Here is a 16040-nt window from a genome sequence, read left to right as displayed (position 1 = left end):
TTTCAAGAAAACAGAATTTCATGGATCACCCTAACATGAATCTTTTAAAATAATATAAGTTAGGAACCATAAGAGATAGAATAATGTTTTTTTCGGCAAACTTGCTCCAAATAAGTTGTTCTACAACTTTTTAGAACATTTTGTAAACGTACATAAAACTATTAAAAAGCAGATGTTTGGATCAGCTAAACTAAAGGGACCACCCTAATTTCACAATAATGAGAAGAAGGGTCGAAAAATAAGAAGAAACTTTCCCAAAGACACCATGTATCTAAAACTTATGGTTTAGGCACAAACATTTTTGTCTTCGTAAATACGGCTCTGGACCCATTGTGCATTGTGGTACGCTTTGGCGTTAGTACCCTCTTCCAGGGTATGGGCCTTTTCATTTGATATCTAAAATCAGCTGATTTTGGGGGCCTTTGGCAATTCTCCTATGAAAATGACAGTTCAGCGTTTGCGCCTTTGATCGGCAGTTGTAAACAGTGGCATACACGGGTCAACTGAAATGGTCAATTTTGAACCAATTGACACATTTTTTGGAACATATTTACAGTATCTAGCCGTGTACAAAATTTCAAGTCAACTGATTTGGAATTGTTTTTTTCTTAAGGGTTTTGGTCACCGTCGAGTTTTATATTTGGTAATTGTTGATATTTTTCGGTGATTATAAACACACTGAAACACGATTTATGACGTTTCGGCCTACTGTCATTCAGCCATCATCAGATTTATGCAAATCGATGTTCCTGCCACCAGTATGGCTTTATTACTGATAAAGCCATACTGGTGGCAGGAACATCGATTTGCATAAATCTGATGATGGCTGAATGACAGTAGGCCGAAACGTCATAAATCGTGTTTCAGTGTGTTTATAATCACCGAAAAATATCAACAATTTCCAAATATAAAAAAAAAAAATATGATTTGGAATTGACTGAGTTAGAGCGGAAAGTGCCCAAAATACCGGCCACTGCTCAAGTGGCTCGTTACCCTAATGAAGATTTTTTTGACAACATATAAAACTCCACGACATGCCATTATTGCTTTATGTTCACTTGAACTGTGAAATTTAATTAAAAATACTAGAATTTCATCATTGCTTTCCATCGATCAATTATTCCCTAAATAAGCACCCCATCAATTGAGAGGCCAAAAAAATCGACAAACTCACAATCCACTCGGCAAAACCAAAACCGCCGGAAATGAAATTCAGGTCACATCATACCTAATTTGCATTTATTTTTTGCCCGTCTCTCTCTCTAATTAATGTTCTCGTGATTCCCGTTTTGGTGTTACGTAAGCATTCGGGGCATACTCGCAGCTTTCCCTGCCATATCCTTCCAGCCTGGTGTCGAATGTGTGGGTAAAATATCAACAAAACCGCGAAGCAATTATTTTTACACTTCGGCGATTGGATGACATTCGTTCGGAGCAAATAATGGAAAAAAGTGGAATTAAAAAAAATGTCATGCCGTCAGAGGAGGTACTAGGGGACAATTCTTGCTTATTTTTATGTTTCTATTCGGTCCACTGTTAGTATATAACATAATTTACGGAGATTATACAAACCATAATCTATCAAGAATCTGATCAACACTTATTTTTCTCACACTCGAACTGTTTCCCAACTAATTGTTCTATAGTCATTCATTGCGCAGTTATTCAATTTTGCTAGTTGATCATTTTTGTATTCATATATCGTATATTGTATATTGAAAGTATTTTTTTTTTTACTTAATCATTTATTTGAGGCTCATGCGCCAACAGGCATAACGAAGCCGAATTCAGTTATTTTTTTTATTTCTTACAATTTTATGTGTTTGACTAAAACTATGTTAGTTTTGGGGAACCGTAAAACTCGCGGTTTGGTCGAGGTTAGGAATAACAATAATATTTGAGGAAAGGATAGGGTGATGAGGGCTTTTCGCTGACACTTAACAGCATAGTGTGGCGTATTGCTGCTGGACAAACGTAGAGTGGACAAACAACCTGTAACGATACAAACAGACGATTTTCGAAGGGACACGAGGTGGACAAGTGGAGCAACAAGACTGGGATTTCAAACAGAGACACGAGGTGGACAAGTGGAACAACAAGCCGAAATTATCAAACGAAGACTTCAGCTTGCTACAAGAAGTCGTACACAAGCTTCATATACTCAAGATAAAGTTTACCCAACACATCTCTAATGTCTTCCTTTTCTGGTTTCCCGCGTGCCCTGGGGATGCACATGAATCGGATCTGGCAATACCGAATTCGGGGCATTCCCACACAACATGGTTGATATCTTGATAGCCTGCACCGCAGCTACAACGATTGCTATCTGTGAGTCCTATTCGATCAAAATGCGAGCCCAGAGAATAGTAATTGGACATAAGTCGATTCATTATCTTGATAAAATCTCGGCCCATGTCCCACGCCTGTGGGAGAATTGAATGTAACCACCTGCCCAATTCTCCTGCATCCCATTTTTGTTGCCAAATGACCAAGGCATGCTGACGAGCAATTGAAAAAAAAAATCATTGAAGGCGACATGACGGTCATAAATATCGCCTTCCATTACCATAGCGCCCACCTTGGCGAGTGAGTCCGCTTTCTCATTGCCCGGGATCGAGCAATGTGAAGGGACCCAAACCAAAGTGATGTTATACAGCTTGATGCGATAAAGCACTCAGAATTGATCGAATTTCGCTCAGGAAATATCACCGGCCTCATTGAGCGAATAGCCTCAATTGAGCTGAGATATCTGTAAAAATGAAATATTGATCAGAGGGAAGAGAAGCATTTCGTTTCGCCAATTCTGTCACATATACTGAGCAAGGACTTTGAAGTTTATGGGCGACACTATGAAGCTCATTAAATACACCAAATCCAGTGGAATCATTTGTTTTTGACCCGTCAGTGAAAAACCTTCTGTCGCTACTGACTTGATCAAACTTGCTTGCAAAAATTTTTGGAATGTGCTCCGATCTGGATTTCCACGGATTTCTTGCAACATGGACAAATCAAAAACTATAGTGGAATAGGAGAAGTCTTGGAAGCAATCACGGTTGAGAACATTCGAAGAACGGTTAACCTCCAGAGTCATGTACGAGTAGTACACTGTCATAAACTTTGTTTGATGAAGTCGTTCGATCAGCTTTCCAAAATTTTCAATTATCAATGGATTTTGCACCACACAGCGGATGAGGCACCAATTCCACGAATCAATCTGATAAGGGGAGTACTGCTGCTAGTACCTCCAAACTCATTGTGTTCATCGGGTTCATGCAGCCTAACGCGATCCAAAGACAACGATTCTGGATACGCTCTAGCTTCAGGATGTGTGTTTTCGCGGCGGACTGAAAGCAAAAGCTACCGTATTCGAGAACCGACAGTATCGTTGTCCGATAAAGCTTTATCAGATCTTCCGGGTGGGCTCCCCACCATGTTCCAGTGAGTGTACGCATGAAGTTGATTCGTTGTTGGCACTTCTGATACAGATAATTAATGTGCTTTCCCCAGGTGCCTTTAGAGTCGAACCAGATCCCCAGATACGTATGTGAAAGACCTTGAGTGAGTTCGCTACCCAAAAATTGAAGCTCTAGCTCTGCTGGATCACGCTTCCTAGAAAAAAATAACTAACTCAGTTTTCTCCGGAGAGAATTCGATACCCAGCTTTACTGCCCAAGCAGACAAATTGTCTAAGGTATCTTGCAGTGGTCCTTGCAGATCTTTCGCCTCTGGTCCGGTGATAGAAACCACGGCGTTGTCCGCAAGTTTTCGTAACGAACAATTTTCCACGAGACATTCGTCGATGTCTCTAAGTTAAAAGTTGTAAAGAAGGGGGCTTAAGCATGAGCCCTGGCGGAGACCCATGTAACTAATTCGTGAAGTTGCCGAGGTTCCATGAGAGAAAAACATGTGCTTCCCAGAAAACAAATTGTACAAGTAGTTGTTTAAAATTGGAGAAAGCCCACTCGTGGAGTTTGTCTGAAAGGACATCAACGTAAACTGCATCAAAAGCCCCTTTAATTTGCTCTTTTTGAGCGTAGGCCAGTTGAATTTTTGTAAAAAGCAGCGCCAGGCAATCGCTCGTTCCCTTGCCGCTGCGGAAACCGAATTGAGTATCTGAAAAAATGCCGTTCGATTCAACCCATGTATCGAGCCGATGGAGAATCATCTTCTCTAGCAGCTTCCGTAAGCACAACAACATCGCAATAGGACGGTACGAGTTGTGATCCGACACGGGCTTCCCGGGTTTTTGAATGGCAATAATCCTCACTCGTCTCCAGTCATCCGGAACAGTATTGCTCTCCAAGAATATTGATTGATTTGTCTTTATTTAAGAGGCTTTCAGCCCTTAGCTGGTTCGTCTCCCAAGAATAGATTGAACAAATTCAACAAGCGCCTCTTCACGACGTCTGGGAGGCTTTTGAGCAAGTTGAACTTTATTCTATCCATTCCTGGGGCAGAGTTGTTACATGACAGAAGCGCAAGTGCGAATTCTAGCATCGAAAAGGGTGAATCCATCGCATTCCTTTCGGGTGAATTACAACGAATATTCGCTAGTACTTGAACCGAATCCGGACAGACTTTCTTTGCGAAATCGAAAATCCATCGAGGTGAGCTTTCTCGATCCTCATTTACCGATACCGCGTTGCGCATTCTCCTTCTCACCGTCCAGAGAGTCCGCATTTACGTCTCCCGCGATAAGCCGTTGACGAAATTCCTCCAGTAACCACGTTTCTTCGCTTTCACGAGGCTCTTGAATTTGTTGTGAAGAGTGGAATACCGCTCGTAGTTCTCCCGTGTACCGCGCTTCCGGTAGATCTTAAACGCGGCGGATCTTTCGCGATAGACTCCGGTACATCCTTCATCCCACTACAGTGTGGGGGGTCTTCGCCGTATCGAAGTTCCCGGAACCGGCCTACGCTGCGCTTGAAGAGCACTTTCGACGATTAACCCGGACAAGAATTGGTATTCTTCCTGCGGTGGAAGAACGTCAATCGACTGCACGCCCTCTGAGACCAATTCAGCATATTTACCCCATTCGATATGCTTCGTGAGGTCATACGCGACGTTGATCTGGCGAGCCTGACACGAATCATTGGTAACTGAAATTTTGATTGGCAGATGATCACTACCATGGGGATCCTGAATTACATTCCACGTGCAATCCAATGATAATGAATTCGAACATATTGAGAGGTCTATAGACTGTTTCAGAAATTATAAATACACTAACGATTAACTGCCATTTCAATTTGAGCACAATATCCAAAACAGTTTCCTCTAGCTCTTATAGTAAACATGCTATCGAAGCAAATAATACCAATTTTGTTGATGTTTCTAGTATAAGTTAAAAAATAGAGCGCTGTAAACTAGATGGTTAAAATTTGAAGTTGCACAAAGTGGTCAAAAAATGTAGCATAGTAGAAAAGAAAAAAAATCTCACAGATAAAATATTTTATTTCCAAACCCAATAAAAATTTATGTATCGATAATAAAAGATATTTCTCGATTGATAAGAGTAATTTTTACTGAAATATTTGATCAAGAACCACCATTACGGGCCTTCTCAATACTCATTTTTTTTGTTTCAAATTTCTCAACAACACCAGTAGCAACAAACGTTAAGCAAACGAATGTCGTAATTACTGCTTACTGCATTCGTTTTTATGATATGACAAGCTTTGCCATCTGAAGGATCGAATGAGCTAAAAAAATAATTTTGTTTAGATTAAATGCGTTCAGGAAAGCTAAGAAACTGTGTGGTAGTTCTTATGTTCCGTAGAAAACCTTAAAAAATAAGAAACTTGATCTTCGAAAAATGTTGTGGAAATGCCTTTATCGATTTTTCCCAAATTTTGATCAAGGCATTCCTTAGACAACTTGTTAAGAAAGCGAATGTGATAAACATTTAGATAATTTTTGGTATTTAGTGATAAATAATGTAAAAATCATTAAAAAACACCTTTGTGCAAATGCAAATTTGAAAAATTAAGTTATATGTTAGATAACTCGACTGTTCTTTAAAATATCAAGACAATTGAAAGGAAACATAAGAATATGGAATACAATATGTTATACTCTGAAAGAAGTTGGTAAAAATCATTAGGACAGTTCATTTAATTTAATAAACAAAGTGTATTTATAATTTCTGAAACAGTCTATAACATGCTTGGAGAATCTGGAGGTTTAATTCGCGTTGCTTCCCCGGAGTTCAAAATTGTCAAATTGAAATACATTAGTGACCCGATTTTGTCAGCCCCTTTTCGGAACACACTTTTTGCACTCTTCAAAAACTTGAACAGTTTTTCCAACTTTTTATACCTCTATGTTCTGCATCTCAGCTGTAGTTTGATGATAAAAATGAATAAGTTGCTTAAAATGTGACCGTAAGCTATAGAGAGCAAAAAGTTTGTCACGAAATGGGGCTGACAAAATCGGGTCCTTACTGTAGTCGCAGAGGTTATCAGGTTTGCGCGATTGTCGTCCTTCGGAGACCCCCAGGCAGACTGTTCCGTGTGCATTAAAATCACCTAGGATCAGCCAAGGCGCAGGCATAGCACAACATATTTCCGCAAGATCTCTTCGAGATACTCTACCACTGGGCGGTATGTAAACACTGGCTATACTGAAACTTTTATCTTGTATAGTAACATGACACGCAACTATTTCAGTGTCGTTCATCGGAGGGAAATCAATTCTATAAAAGGAATGGAGCTTTTTGATCCCCAAGATCACCCGTCCATATCCATCCCCTGGATCACAACGAATAATATTAATCGTGGAAAGAGACATCTTTATCGGAAGTTAGCCATGTTTCACTAAAAGCAAATATGTCACAGCATGTGTTGTGGACTCAAATTTGAACGCATTTATATTTCTAATTAAGCTTCTACAATTCCACTGTAGGACTTCAATCATATATCCGACCTCACTGGTCAAATTAGCCATCGAAAGAATATTGAAAGTATTTTACAGAGCTAGAAAGAAATGTGTAAATAAATATAGCATATTCGGTTTGCGGATGCAGCCGTTCAACCTCAGTCCCGCCCAACGATGTCCAGATTATGCTACAATAAGTCCGGCCACCGTGCTCTCTGCCCTCCGTGCTCTCTTATGCCAACCAGACCAGTAACAAAAACCAAATTTGCAGCGATATAGTCCGGCATTCTTGCAACATACCCTGCCTGCTGTATCCCTTCGGCTTTGGTCACTGGTCACTGGATGCTGTTTTCGCCGTAAAGTGCAGCGGGCTCGTGGTTCATCATTCGCCGCCACACACCATTCTTTCCACACTACTGGCTAATCTTTCTTAGTAGGCGGACCTGTAGGGTCGCCTCTCGTGAAAATGGATGTGATAGAAAAAGAAATGTATAAACGAACCTAATATGTTTTTAAATCAATTATGATTTATTTGTGAAATATTTTCTAATTCTTCAGTTTATGGATGTCTGCATTTGTCAGTGAAACAGTTACACAGCACTCATTGCTGACAACACGAAAACCATACAGCAAAGTGCGCTTTTAATCCAGGAAATTATGATTTCCAATATGCCTCAGTTCTGACATCAATAGTAGATTAATGACTACATAAATAAATAAATTACACTCAATCCTCTATTTACAGCAACAGCGTGAAATCGCAATTAGCCTACACTGAACGATGGTACCAAAATAAACACTAGCCCGTAAACATTACTAACTTTTTTTTTTATTTACTCTCCATCCATTTCAATTAATATTAATGTTCAAATTTGCAGTACCATCCAATTTATATGCACGGTAAATAATGAAAAGTATAACTTTATAGATATGCATGCGGCGATAAACGATCTGGCTTTACGGCTAGATTTGGGAAGTTGGGTGGGATGAGTATTACAGGGATTCCTCCCCCATCGAGAGGAAATGGGCGGCCAACAGTAAACGCCAAGAGCGACCTATTCCTATAAGTATAGAGATATAGCCTACAAACAAAACCAATTTACATTTAACAACGTTGTCGTTGTCCTTATCAATCGTTGTTTGCAATCAATAATAGGACGATTGCCATTATCCGCACAGGTTCAACATCGTCGCAGTAATTGATTTCTCCGCCCGGCTATCATCAGTTTTGCACACAAAGAGAGAACACGAGCTAACAAGCAAATAAACGAGTAACGTGCTTGGAGCGAATTAAATTTTATTACCTGTTGGTTCTCCTCGTTCTTTCCCACTTGGGTCTGGCACTATGTTCTACTGTTTGAATCAGCGGAATTGCGTTTGAAGCTTTAAAATGTTGGCTACAGGAAGTGTGGGCTCTAGAAATGGTTAAAAAAAATCGCCAACAAATGTATCACGTCCGCATTTTCATTTGATTAAATTTATTTCATTGCTATCTCCAAAACATAAAACAAATTCAGAAAACAATAAGTGTTTGCTGACATTGCCAATTCTACCCTTGGTTCATCTTTGTAATTGGAATTTTACCCCAGTTAGCCTAATGGATAAAATTGTGAAATACCATTCTGAAGAAGGCGGGTTCGATTCCCGTTCCGTTCGGGGATATTTTCTTGTTTTCATAGGAGGCATAGTGCTATACAATACACAAATTGAAGCAAATGGGAGGCTAGAGAAGTCCTCAATTAATAATAAAACTGTTAAAGGCAAGTTCCAGTGGAAACGTAGAGCTAGGAATAATAAAAAGAGGGAGAATAATAATAATGGCTTTTTAGGACACAAGTCTTAAACAAGCCTCATGTAGAACGTAACTTGTTCAAATGTTGAGTTTTTAAAGTAAACTGGATTTAAAATTATAAGCAATAACTAATTCCATCATGAACAGAAGAGCTTCAATTTTTCCATTTTCCACCGATTCCTTCGAACCACAGTGCACCAAGTGGGAAACGCTTGTTCATGCAAAACTTGCTCGGTTCCTCCCGCAGAGTAAACTTAAAACAGTCAACGTGTATATTTGATGTCTTCATTAAAATTTGATTGATCCAGCCTACGTGTGAACGGGCTACAGTTATCTTCTAAGTAGTCGGTTTGTTTCATTGATATATGTATGTCTCCCCGGGGTACCATTGCGGGGAAATAGAAACCACTCCAGATTGGGAGCCTTGCCAGATGGTGGCGCTGTAACAACACCACACGAACGAACTTAATTTTCCCGCTTGAAGATACCCTTGGCATCGCTTCGCACGTTCACCGCATCGGGATTGACGCAGGTGGGGATGGCGTTGGACCATTTGCCATTTTTCAAACACTTGAGCATCTTGGCGCCTCGCAGCTCCAGGCCGTTATCGCAGGTGAACGTAATGCTTTCACCTATTGAGTAGTAGAACTTGACTGATGACATCCGGCCGCTGATTGCCGTTCCCGGGTAAGAGCACGCCTGCACACCTGTAAAGGAACGAAGGGTTGGTTTTCAACATTCTAGCCATTACTATTTCGCTTATTATTAGGGTCAAAGTATTTCACGCCAAGCTTTCTATTCTATACTCACACTTGGGCAATCCCCCTGACCATCGCCCGTTATCCTGACAGGCAATTATTGGCTGACCTTGCATCATGTACTCCGGATTGCAATTAAACTGTACAACATCTCCGGCCCTGTAGGGAGGCGTTCCCTGTGCGTAGCCGTTCTGTGGAGCTCCCGGATGGAAACATTGAACCTCTGAAAAACCCAGTCATCTTTTAAGTGTAAACCCCTAGTAACACTCCAATAAAGCACCCAAAACCTACCGACGCACGTTGGAAACGGGCCGCCCCACTCTCCCGATGGCAAACAGATGGCCTCGCTGGGCCCTCGCAGTCCATACCCCGGCGGGCAGGAGAATGCCGATCGGCCTCCAACCTCCCGTGAAAGAATGGCAACTCTCGGAGCCGACCCATTGCTGTTGGCCTGGATTGGAACCTCGCCGCACTCGACACTCTCGCAAACAGGAAGGGGAGCACTCCAATTGCCACTCGGCAGACAAGTAATTTCCGGTGTACCGATCAGTGCGTTTCCGTTCGTACATGAAAATAGCACTCGGATGCCCATCATCGTCTCCGATGTGCTTGCAGACAGGCCTCGTCTAACTTGAATTTCATTGCAGTGCACCGGCTGTGGATAAAAGGAAGAGAAAAATCGGATGGAAATGTAAACGATTCATAAATGGTATGGTATGTAAATGATTCATAAATTGTGCTCCTTATAAGTAAGGTGCAGAGAATTACGCGTCTGAGAACGTCGCGTCTGATCAGTATTTTCTAATCGGTGCGTGATCTGGCTGCGCATTGGTAGAACCCATCGACAAGAAGAGAAATTCGGGCGCCGGTTCATCACATTATGACTGAAACACGTTACGGTGAATAGGTCCATCGTCGAGGAGCTGAAGAGCCTTGCAGCGGAGATTTCTAAAAGTACCAGCGTAGAAGATCAACGAAACACAATCAAGAACGCCTTCATCGTCACCGGCGAGAATAATTTGGGTAGTCTACGCACTTAGGATCACAGATGGGTACCTGGGAGGATGGTGAAATAGCAAAGGAGCGGAAAAACCGCGATAGAGCGGGCGAAAACAGAAGGAGCCAAAACCGTAGTTCGACAGCGCCACTCAGCTCTCGAGAAGCAAGTGAAACTCTAATGTAAATGGGACAAAAGAACGTGGACGGACTCCCTAGCAAACGAAGACGAGAGAGCCGCAAATACCGGCGACACTCGTAGTGTCTTGACACTTGATGGGCTACAGCTCCTACCGGTGAGCTTGCCGGTGAGTCTACGCTGAATGAAGCAATCGTCACCACTGCACTGGTCTCAGTCCTGAGCCAATCGCTTCCAGTCACCCTGAACGTTCAGCGTCTTTAGGTTGTCATCAACTACAAAAAGTCAACGTTTTTGCGGCCTACCACAAAGCTAAAGGACCTTGCTGGTTCTCTGCTGAACATGATTTAGGGTTGTGGTTCCTCTGGCGTACGAGCTAGGTGTTCAGCCTACCGGAGCTTGCCGTGTTTCATTCACTTCACTATACCCATCTCGAAACCCGGGAGCGGTCGCGTCGTGTACTGAGTACGCGCACCATGGAAAAAGCGTGAGAGTGGTGTCGCTGAAGGGGGTCGAAAACGCCACTACTCGAGCGTTAATATACTGGATACAATTCGAAAATGGGCTGAAAAACGGTGAGTCGATAAGGAGAGCATCCAATATAGCTCTGGTCCTCACAAGTTCCTATCGCATGCTTCCACGGGTCAAGCAATGACGAAGACCGCCAGCTTAGAGTTATTTGCTTAGCTGGTAGTGCAGCCTGGGCACTGTTGTCCTTCTGACTTCAGCTAGATAGAGGAGGTACAATCCGAGCATCTGTTCACCAAGGAGGTGCGACTCAAACAGCGTCTGTTCTGGTGATTTCAAAAAATCTCTTTGAAATTGATTTTAGATACCAAAATAAAGTTCTAAAAATCTGAAAAAAAAAAATCATAGTGGCTCAGAAAAAGGTGCTCTTTCGTATAGAACGGCTGTTCGAGTCCGTATGAAGTTGATCATCAATATTAACTTCTTTTCTCGATCAGCCTAAATAGCTGTGTAGTGTCGGTAGCGATTATCTCAATTGGCTAAGAATAACACTACGGACCGCCTGTTCCGGTGGTAAGAATCCACCAACAGGTGACCCCTAATTCATGGTGTGATGCGGCTTTATGCTTACCGTGCCTAGGAATGAATGGCTACGGGGGTCTAATAAAAACCTAACCGCTAACGGAGCCTGTGGAGTACCAGGGCGCCCACCACAGTATGTAGCCCTTACTGCGCTAACCGGAGCAATGGTGCAGCAATGGTTTCTCCGAGACAATCAGCTGCCCTTCTTTAGTCTCACTTGAGGCTAAATAAGGGCGGGATTATGAAGATGTTGTTAATTAGTTTAAATTTTCACCTATATGGTTTCGCATTATGCGATTTACACAGTGTATTCTGTGTATCCTCGCCTTTGGCGTTTTCCAATCGATACCGATTTGGTTTTATTGTTGCTGTTCTTTGTTGTGCTGTTGTTGTGAAGAGTTTAATCTTACCTAGTTTGGGTAGTGGCTACGGTTAGGATAGCTCAGATCAATCTTCAGCATAAAAGAACAGCAACGATCAATCTTTGCAGACTTATGCAAAATGGTACAGCCCAAGTGGCCTTGGTACAAGAACCTTACTTTCGTAAGGGAAATTTCTATCTAGGAAACCTTGTGAACCCGGTGTTTGCCACTTTCAGTAAACATGAAATGGCAAACTCGCGTGTCATGCCTCGAGCCTGTGTGCTTGTCAACAACGCAATAGTTACTACACTCATCTCTGAACTAACCACCAGAGATGTATGTGCTATCACAATTGATGTATCTGTTGGAAACCTCAACAGGAAATAAGTTTAATGTTCTGTGTATTTACCGCATGATGAACCATCCCCTACGGATGCTTTCAAACAAGTCATCGCATACTGCACTTCAAAAGGCTTTCCGCAAATTGTTGGCAGTGATGCTAATGCTCACCATGTCATCTGGGGCAGCTCAGACATTAATTTGAGAGGCTCCAGTTTGATGGAGTACTTAAGTAGTACAGATCTTGCATTACTTAACATAGGCAACCGCCCAACCTTCATGGTATCTGCTAGAGAGGAAGTGTTAGATGTAACGCTTTGCTCTAGCAGAATTAGTCACGAGCTGACCAATTGGCATGTGTCAGATGAAGAATCTTTATCTGACCATCGCTATATCTTTTTTGAACATTTAAATGTTACTTCGCAAACATTGCGTTTCAGGAATCCTCGGTCAACAAACTGGGATCATTTTACTGATTTGGTTGCGGCCAAATTTAATGGATATTCACCATCCATTGACACTCCAAGTGATTTAGATGATGCCGTTGATACTACAACGACCTTCATCATGGAAGCTTTTTAAGAAGCATGCCCTCTACGGTCTGTGAAGATCACAAGAGGAACCCCTTGGTGGAACTCTGATCTGGGGAAACTCAGGAAACAATGTAGAAAGAGTTGGAACAGACGACGTTCGGCTGGATCGGAGGCTTTCAGGTCGGCTCGCAAGGCCTACCAGAAAGCTCTTCGGTCTGCTGAACGATCCGGCTGGAAAAACCTTTGTACAAATGTTTCCAGCTTGAGTGAAGTCAGTCGATTAAACAAAATCCTTGCGAAATCTAAGGATTTCCGGGTGAACGAACTTCGTTTGCCAAATGGCGATCTGATTTCCTCTGATAAGGAAGTTCTGGAATGTTTATTCAAGACACACTTCCCTGGATGTGTGGATATTGGCTTAGGGACAAAACGTCGAAAGACAAAACGTCGAATGCCAAAACGTCGAATGCCAAAAGGTCGAATGCCAAAACGTCGAAAGGGACAAAACGTCGAAAGGACAAAACGTCGAAAACGAGTAATCAAAGCAAATAGTGAGTTCTTTATTCTTTTAAAGGATACTCATTCTTTCACTTATATCTGCCAACTAGTTCAGAGGGAAGCCTTCCTGAGACTCCCTGAAACAATACCTCAGGGTCGGCATGTTCCTTGACCAGTTATTCGTGGATTCGCACTGTCGTATATAAAAAACTCACATCACGTCACGTTGAGTGTAAAATTATTTATTCCCGAACTTTTCCGGCTTTTCTTCTCTTACTTCTTTGAGACCCCTTCTACTGGCACCTAGTGTTATATTTGAACTAAACGCGAGCCAAAAAGGAACTGAGCTTGGATGTGTCATCAAATGTTATGTGCGTCCTGACCAAGGTGCTGCCCTAGGACTTTGTGAAGCATCTGCATACATGCGTTATTGCGCGAATATATGCGCCACAATGAAATGGGACATTTTGGCATCGGGCATTAAGATTCTGCACCGAAATCCGGATTTTCCGGTAATCCACGGTGACCGAACTGGTTCCCCCTCTCAATCTCTTTCTGAATCGAATCAACCCAAGATTGTTAGAATTTGTGAAAAAATGGCAGACACATGACCATTTAAGTTTACCAGGTACCAGGGTGCCATGTTTTTGCGGGTGCAGTTCTTGATCAAATTTTGAACTGAGCAATGTTCAAATATGTTTGATCGCAGCGTGCCGTTTTTGAACTTCAACGCAAATTGATCGCGTTCAAATGCAATAGACCACCTCACGGCGAAATTGTATCTCTTTTGCTCCTTCAGAGAGTTTGAAAACAACAGGACCAGTACCTGTCAAATTTGACAGGTGTTGGTCCTGTTGTTTTCTAATTTCCCGTAGGAGAGAAAGAGAGTTCCCAGTTTAGTATCGTATTAACGTGCCTTGCAATGGAGTGATCCATTAAGTTTCGACACGGGGCATGTTTTAAACTCATTAGAGTCGCCCTAGGGAGGCGTTAGGCCAAAACCCTCCCCTGTCTGCAGCCCGTGCCGAGGGCGCCTACGAAGCCTGGTACGCATGGGGACAGCTAGTTAGGTTTCTTGGGCGTTGTGTTGGTGTCGGGTTACTCCACCTTCACTACCCAGTCTTCCTTCACGGCTCCCATGAATTACCAGACCACGGACCCCTTATCATAGAAGGTGGTAATGGAAAATAGGGATTGGATTGTTAGGATAGGTTAGGATAGAAATTCCCTCAAATGCACGCGTCGGAATGGATTATTTGAAAGGACACTCCGGTCATGGCCAGCCAGCAATTGAAACTTTTGCTGTCCAACACCTTGGAGTATGTTGTGCCTCCAAAACCCTAACAAGGACCCCCTTTCGGGGGTTGGTCGAGATGCGAAAAATTATTCAAAAGTGTTCTATTGTCTTGGCACATCCATTGTTATGTTCTAGTTTGGGCGAGGTTTTGACACTGGTGTGTAGGGAAAAAGTCACATACACGGCTGCCTAGGGTAAGTACAGTGTATGATCTAAAAAAAACCCTGATCATTGTGTGGGCTTCGTGGTTGGTGGATCTAGTTTAGTGAATCATGTTGTGTCGGGAGGTTATCCCTTGCTAGTGTGGATGTGTTTTATTCTGTTGGGATATTATCACTTATTGGTTTTATTATTTCATGATTGTATTGGGATTTTATCCCTTCTAGTGTGATCGTTTAACCTCCTTTGTTTCGCCCTTATTTGATCGAATCGCCTTTTGGGCAATCAATCATCGCTCATATGTACTTCCTCGGTTGGGTCATTGACATACTGTCCGAATTCATGTATCCTTCCTCTACCCTCTGTGATCTAGCACGCGCGCTAGATAATCTAAGCAGGCTTAGATTGTTTGCGTTCGAGGCCGTATGCCCCCCCCTCTCCGTTTGCATGTTTTGATACAAACATCCCACCGGGAACCGCGTGGAGGTGGAGATAGGAGTTGTCGGGAGGATTTTCTGGTGACCTTATGCCCGACTTTCCCGGCGAGAGAAAGAGAGCGATTTCTTGATGACGTCACCGTGCAATGGGCAATACTGCGAGGAGCACACTGTCACAAATTTTCAGCATTACGTCACTGCTTCCTTCAGGGTAGCTTCGATGGTAGCCTCTACCTATCGTCTGCCGGATCTCTGGCACCTTTAGGGTGGCGATGGCGATCATCGAGTGCATTGTTCCTTCAAGGGCGTCTGGTTTGGTTTACGGCACGACTTGCCGGTACTTTCCATCCCAACGTAAGCACAGTGGCGGGCCTCCATACAAAAGTCGGACAAAACCTCAAATGTTAACCGAAATTGCAAAAATTCACAGGTTATGATGATTTTAGTTCCCTAAATCTAATTCTGATATGAAACTTTTCATACATATATTATGATATTACTATATTACGGTGGTTCAAAATTTTGAAATCTGCTGATTATGGAAAGCATGTAAAAATAATCGATAATAAGCTATCACGATGTGCTTTCTGAACGTAGATTTTGATTAACCTTTTAATTCGGGGGTTCCTAAATCATGTATTGGTATTGAAATAAACTATAATTTTGTATTTGTTGCTGTTAGGGTGGTCCAAAATCTTCAAAACTACATAAACCATAAGAAAAAATCGTTTACCTACGTTTTCTTTCAATAATGGATCAATTCAGATGCATACCAATGTTGGCTGACAAGGTCTATTCTCAGGG

The 16040-nt window shown here is 42.2% G+C and overlaps 1 protein-coding gene across 1 annotated transcript in view; it reads right to left on the bottom strand.

The window, feature by feature from the left end:
* Positions 1 to 7383: 7383 nt before the first annotated feature.
* Positions 7384 to 16040, bottom strand: part of LOC109433104 (sushi, von Willebrand factor type A, EGF and pentraxin domain-containing protein 1) — an 87936-nt gene continuing 79279 nt past the window's right edge. The window contains exons 13-15 of the mRNA XM_029859590.2: positions 9718 to 10081; positions 9479 to 9649; positions 7384 to 9375 (exon numbers count right to left, since the gene is read on the bottom strand). Of these exons, the coding sequence (XP_029715450.2) occupies positions 9134 to 9375; positions 9479 to 9649; positions 9718 to 10081 (777 nt within the window). The 3' untranslated portion in view covers positions 7384 to 9133. The remainder of the gene's footprint in view (positions 9376 to 9478; positions 9650 to 9717; positions 10082 to 16040) is intronic.

Source organism: Aedes albopictus, chromosome 2, assembly GCF_035046485.1.
Source record: "Aedes albopictus strain Foshan chromosome 2, AalbF5, whole genome shotgun sequence".
Lineage (NCBI taxonomy): Eukaryota > Metazoa > Arthropoda > Insecta > Diptera > Culicidae > Aedes > Aedes albopictus.
Note: the sequence above shows the minus strand (reverse complement) of the source record. Positions and strands in the feature narration are given on the sequence as shown.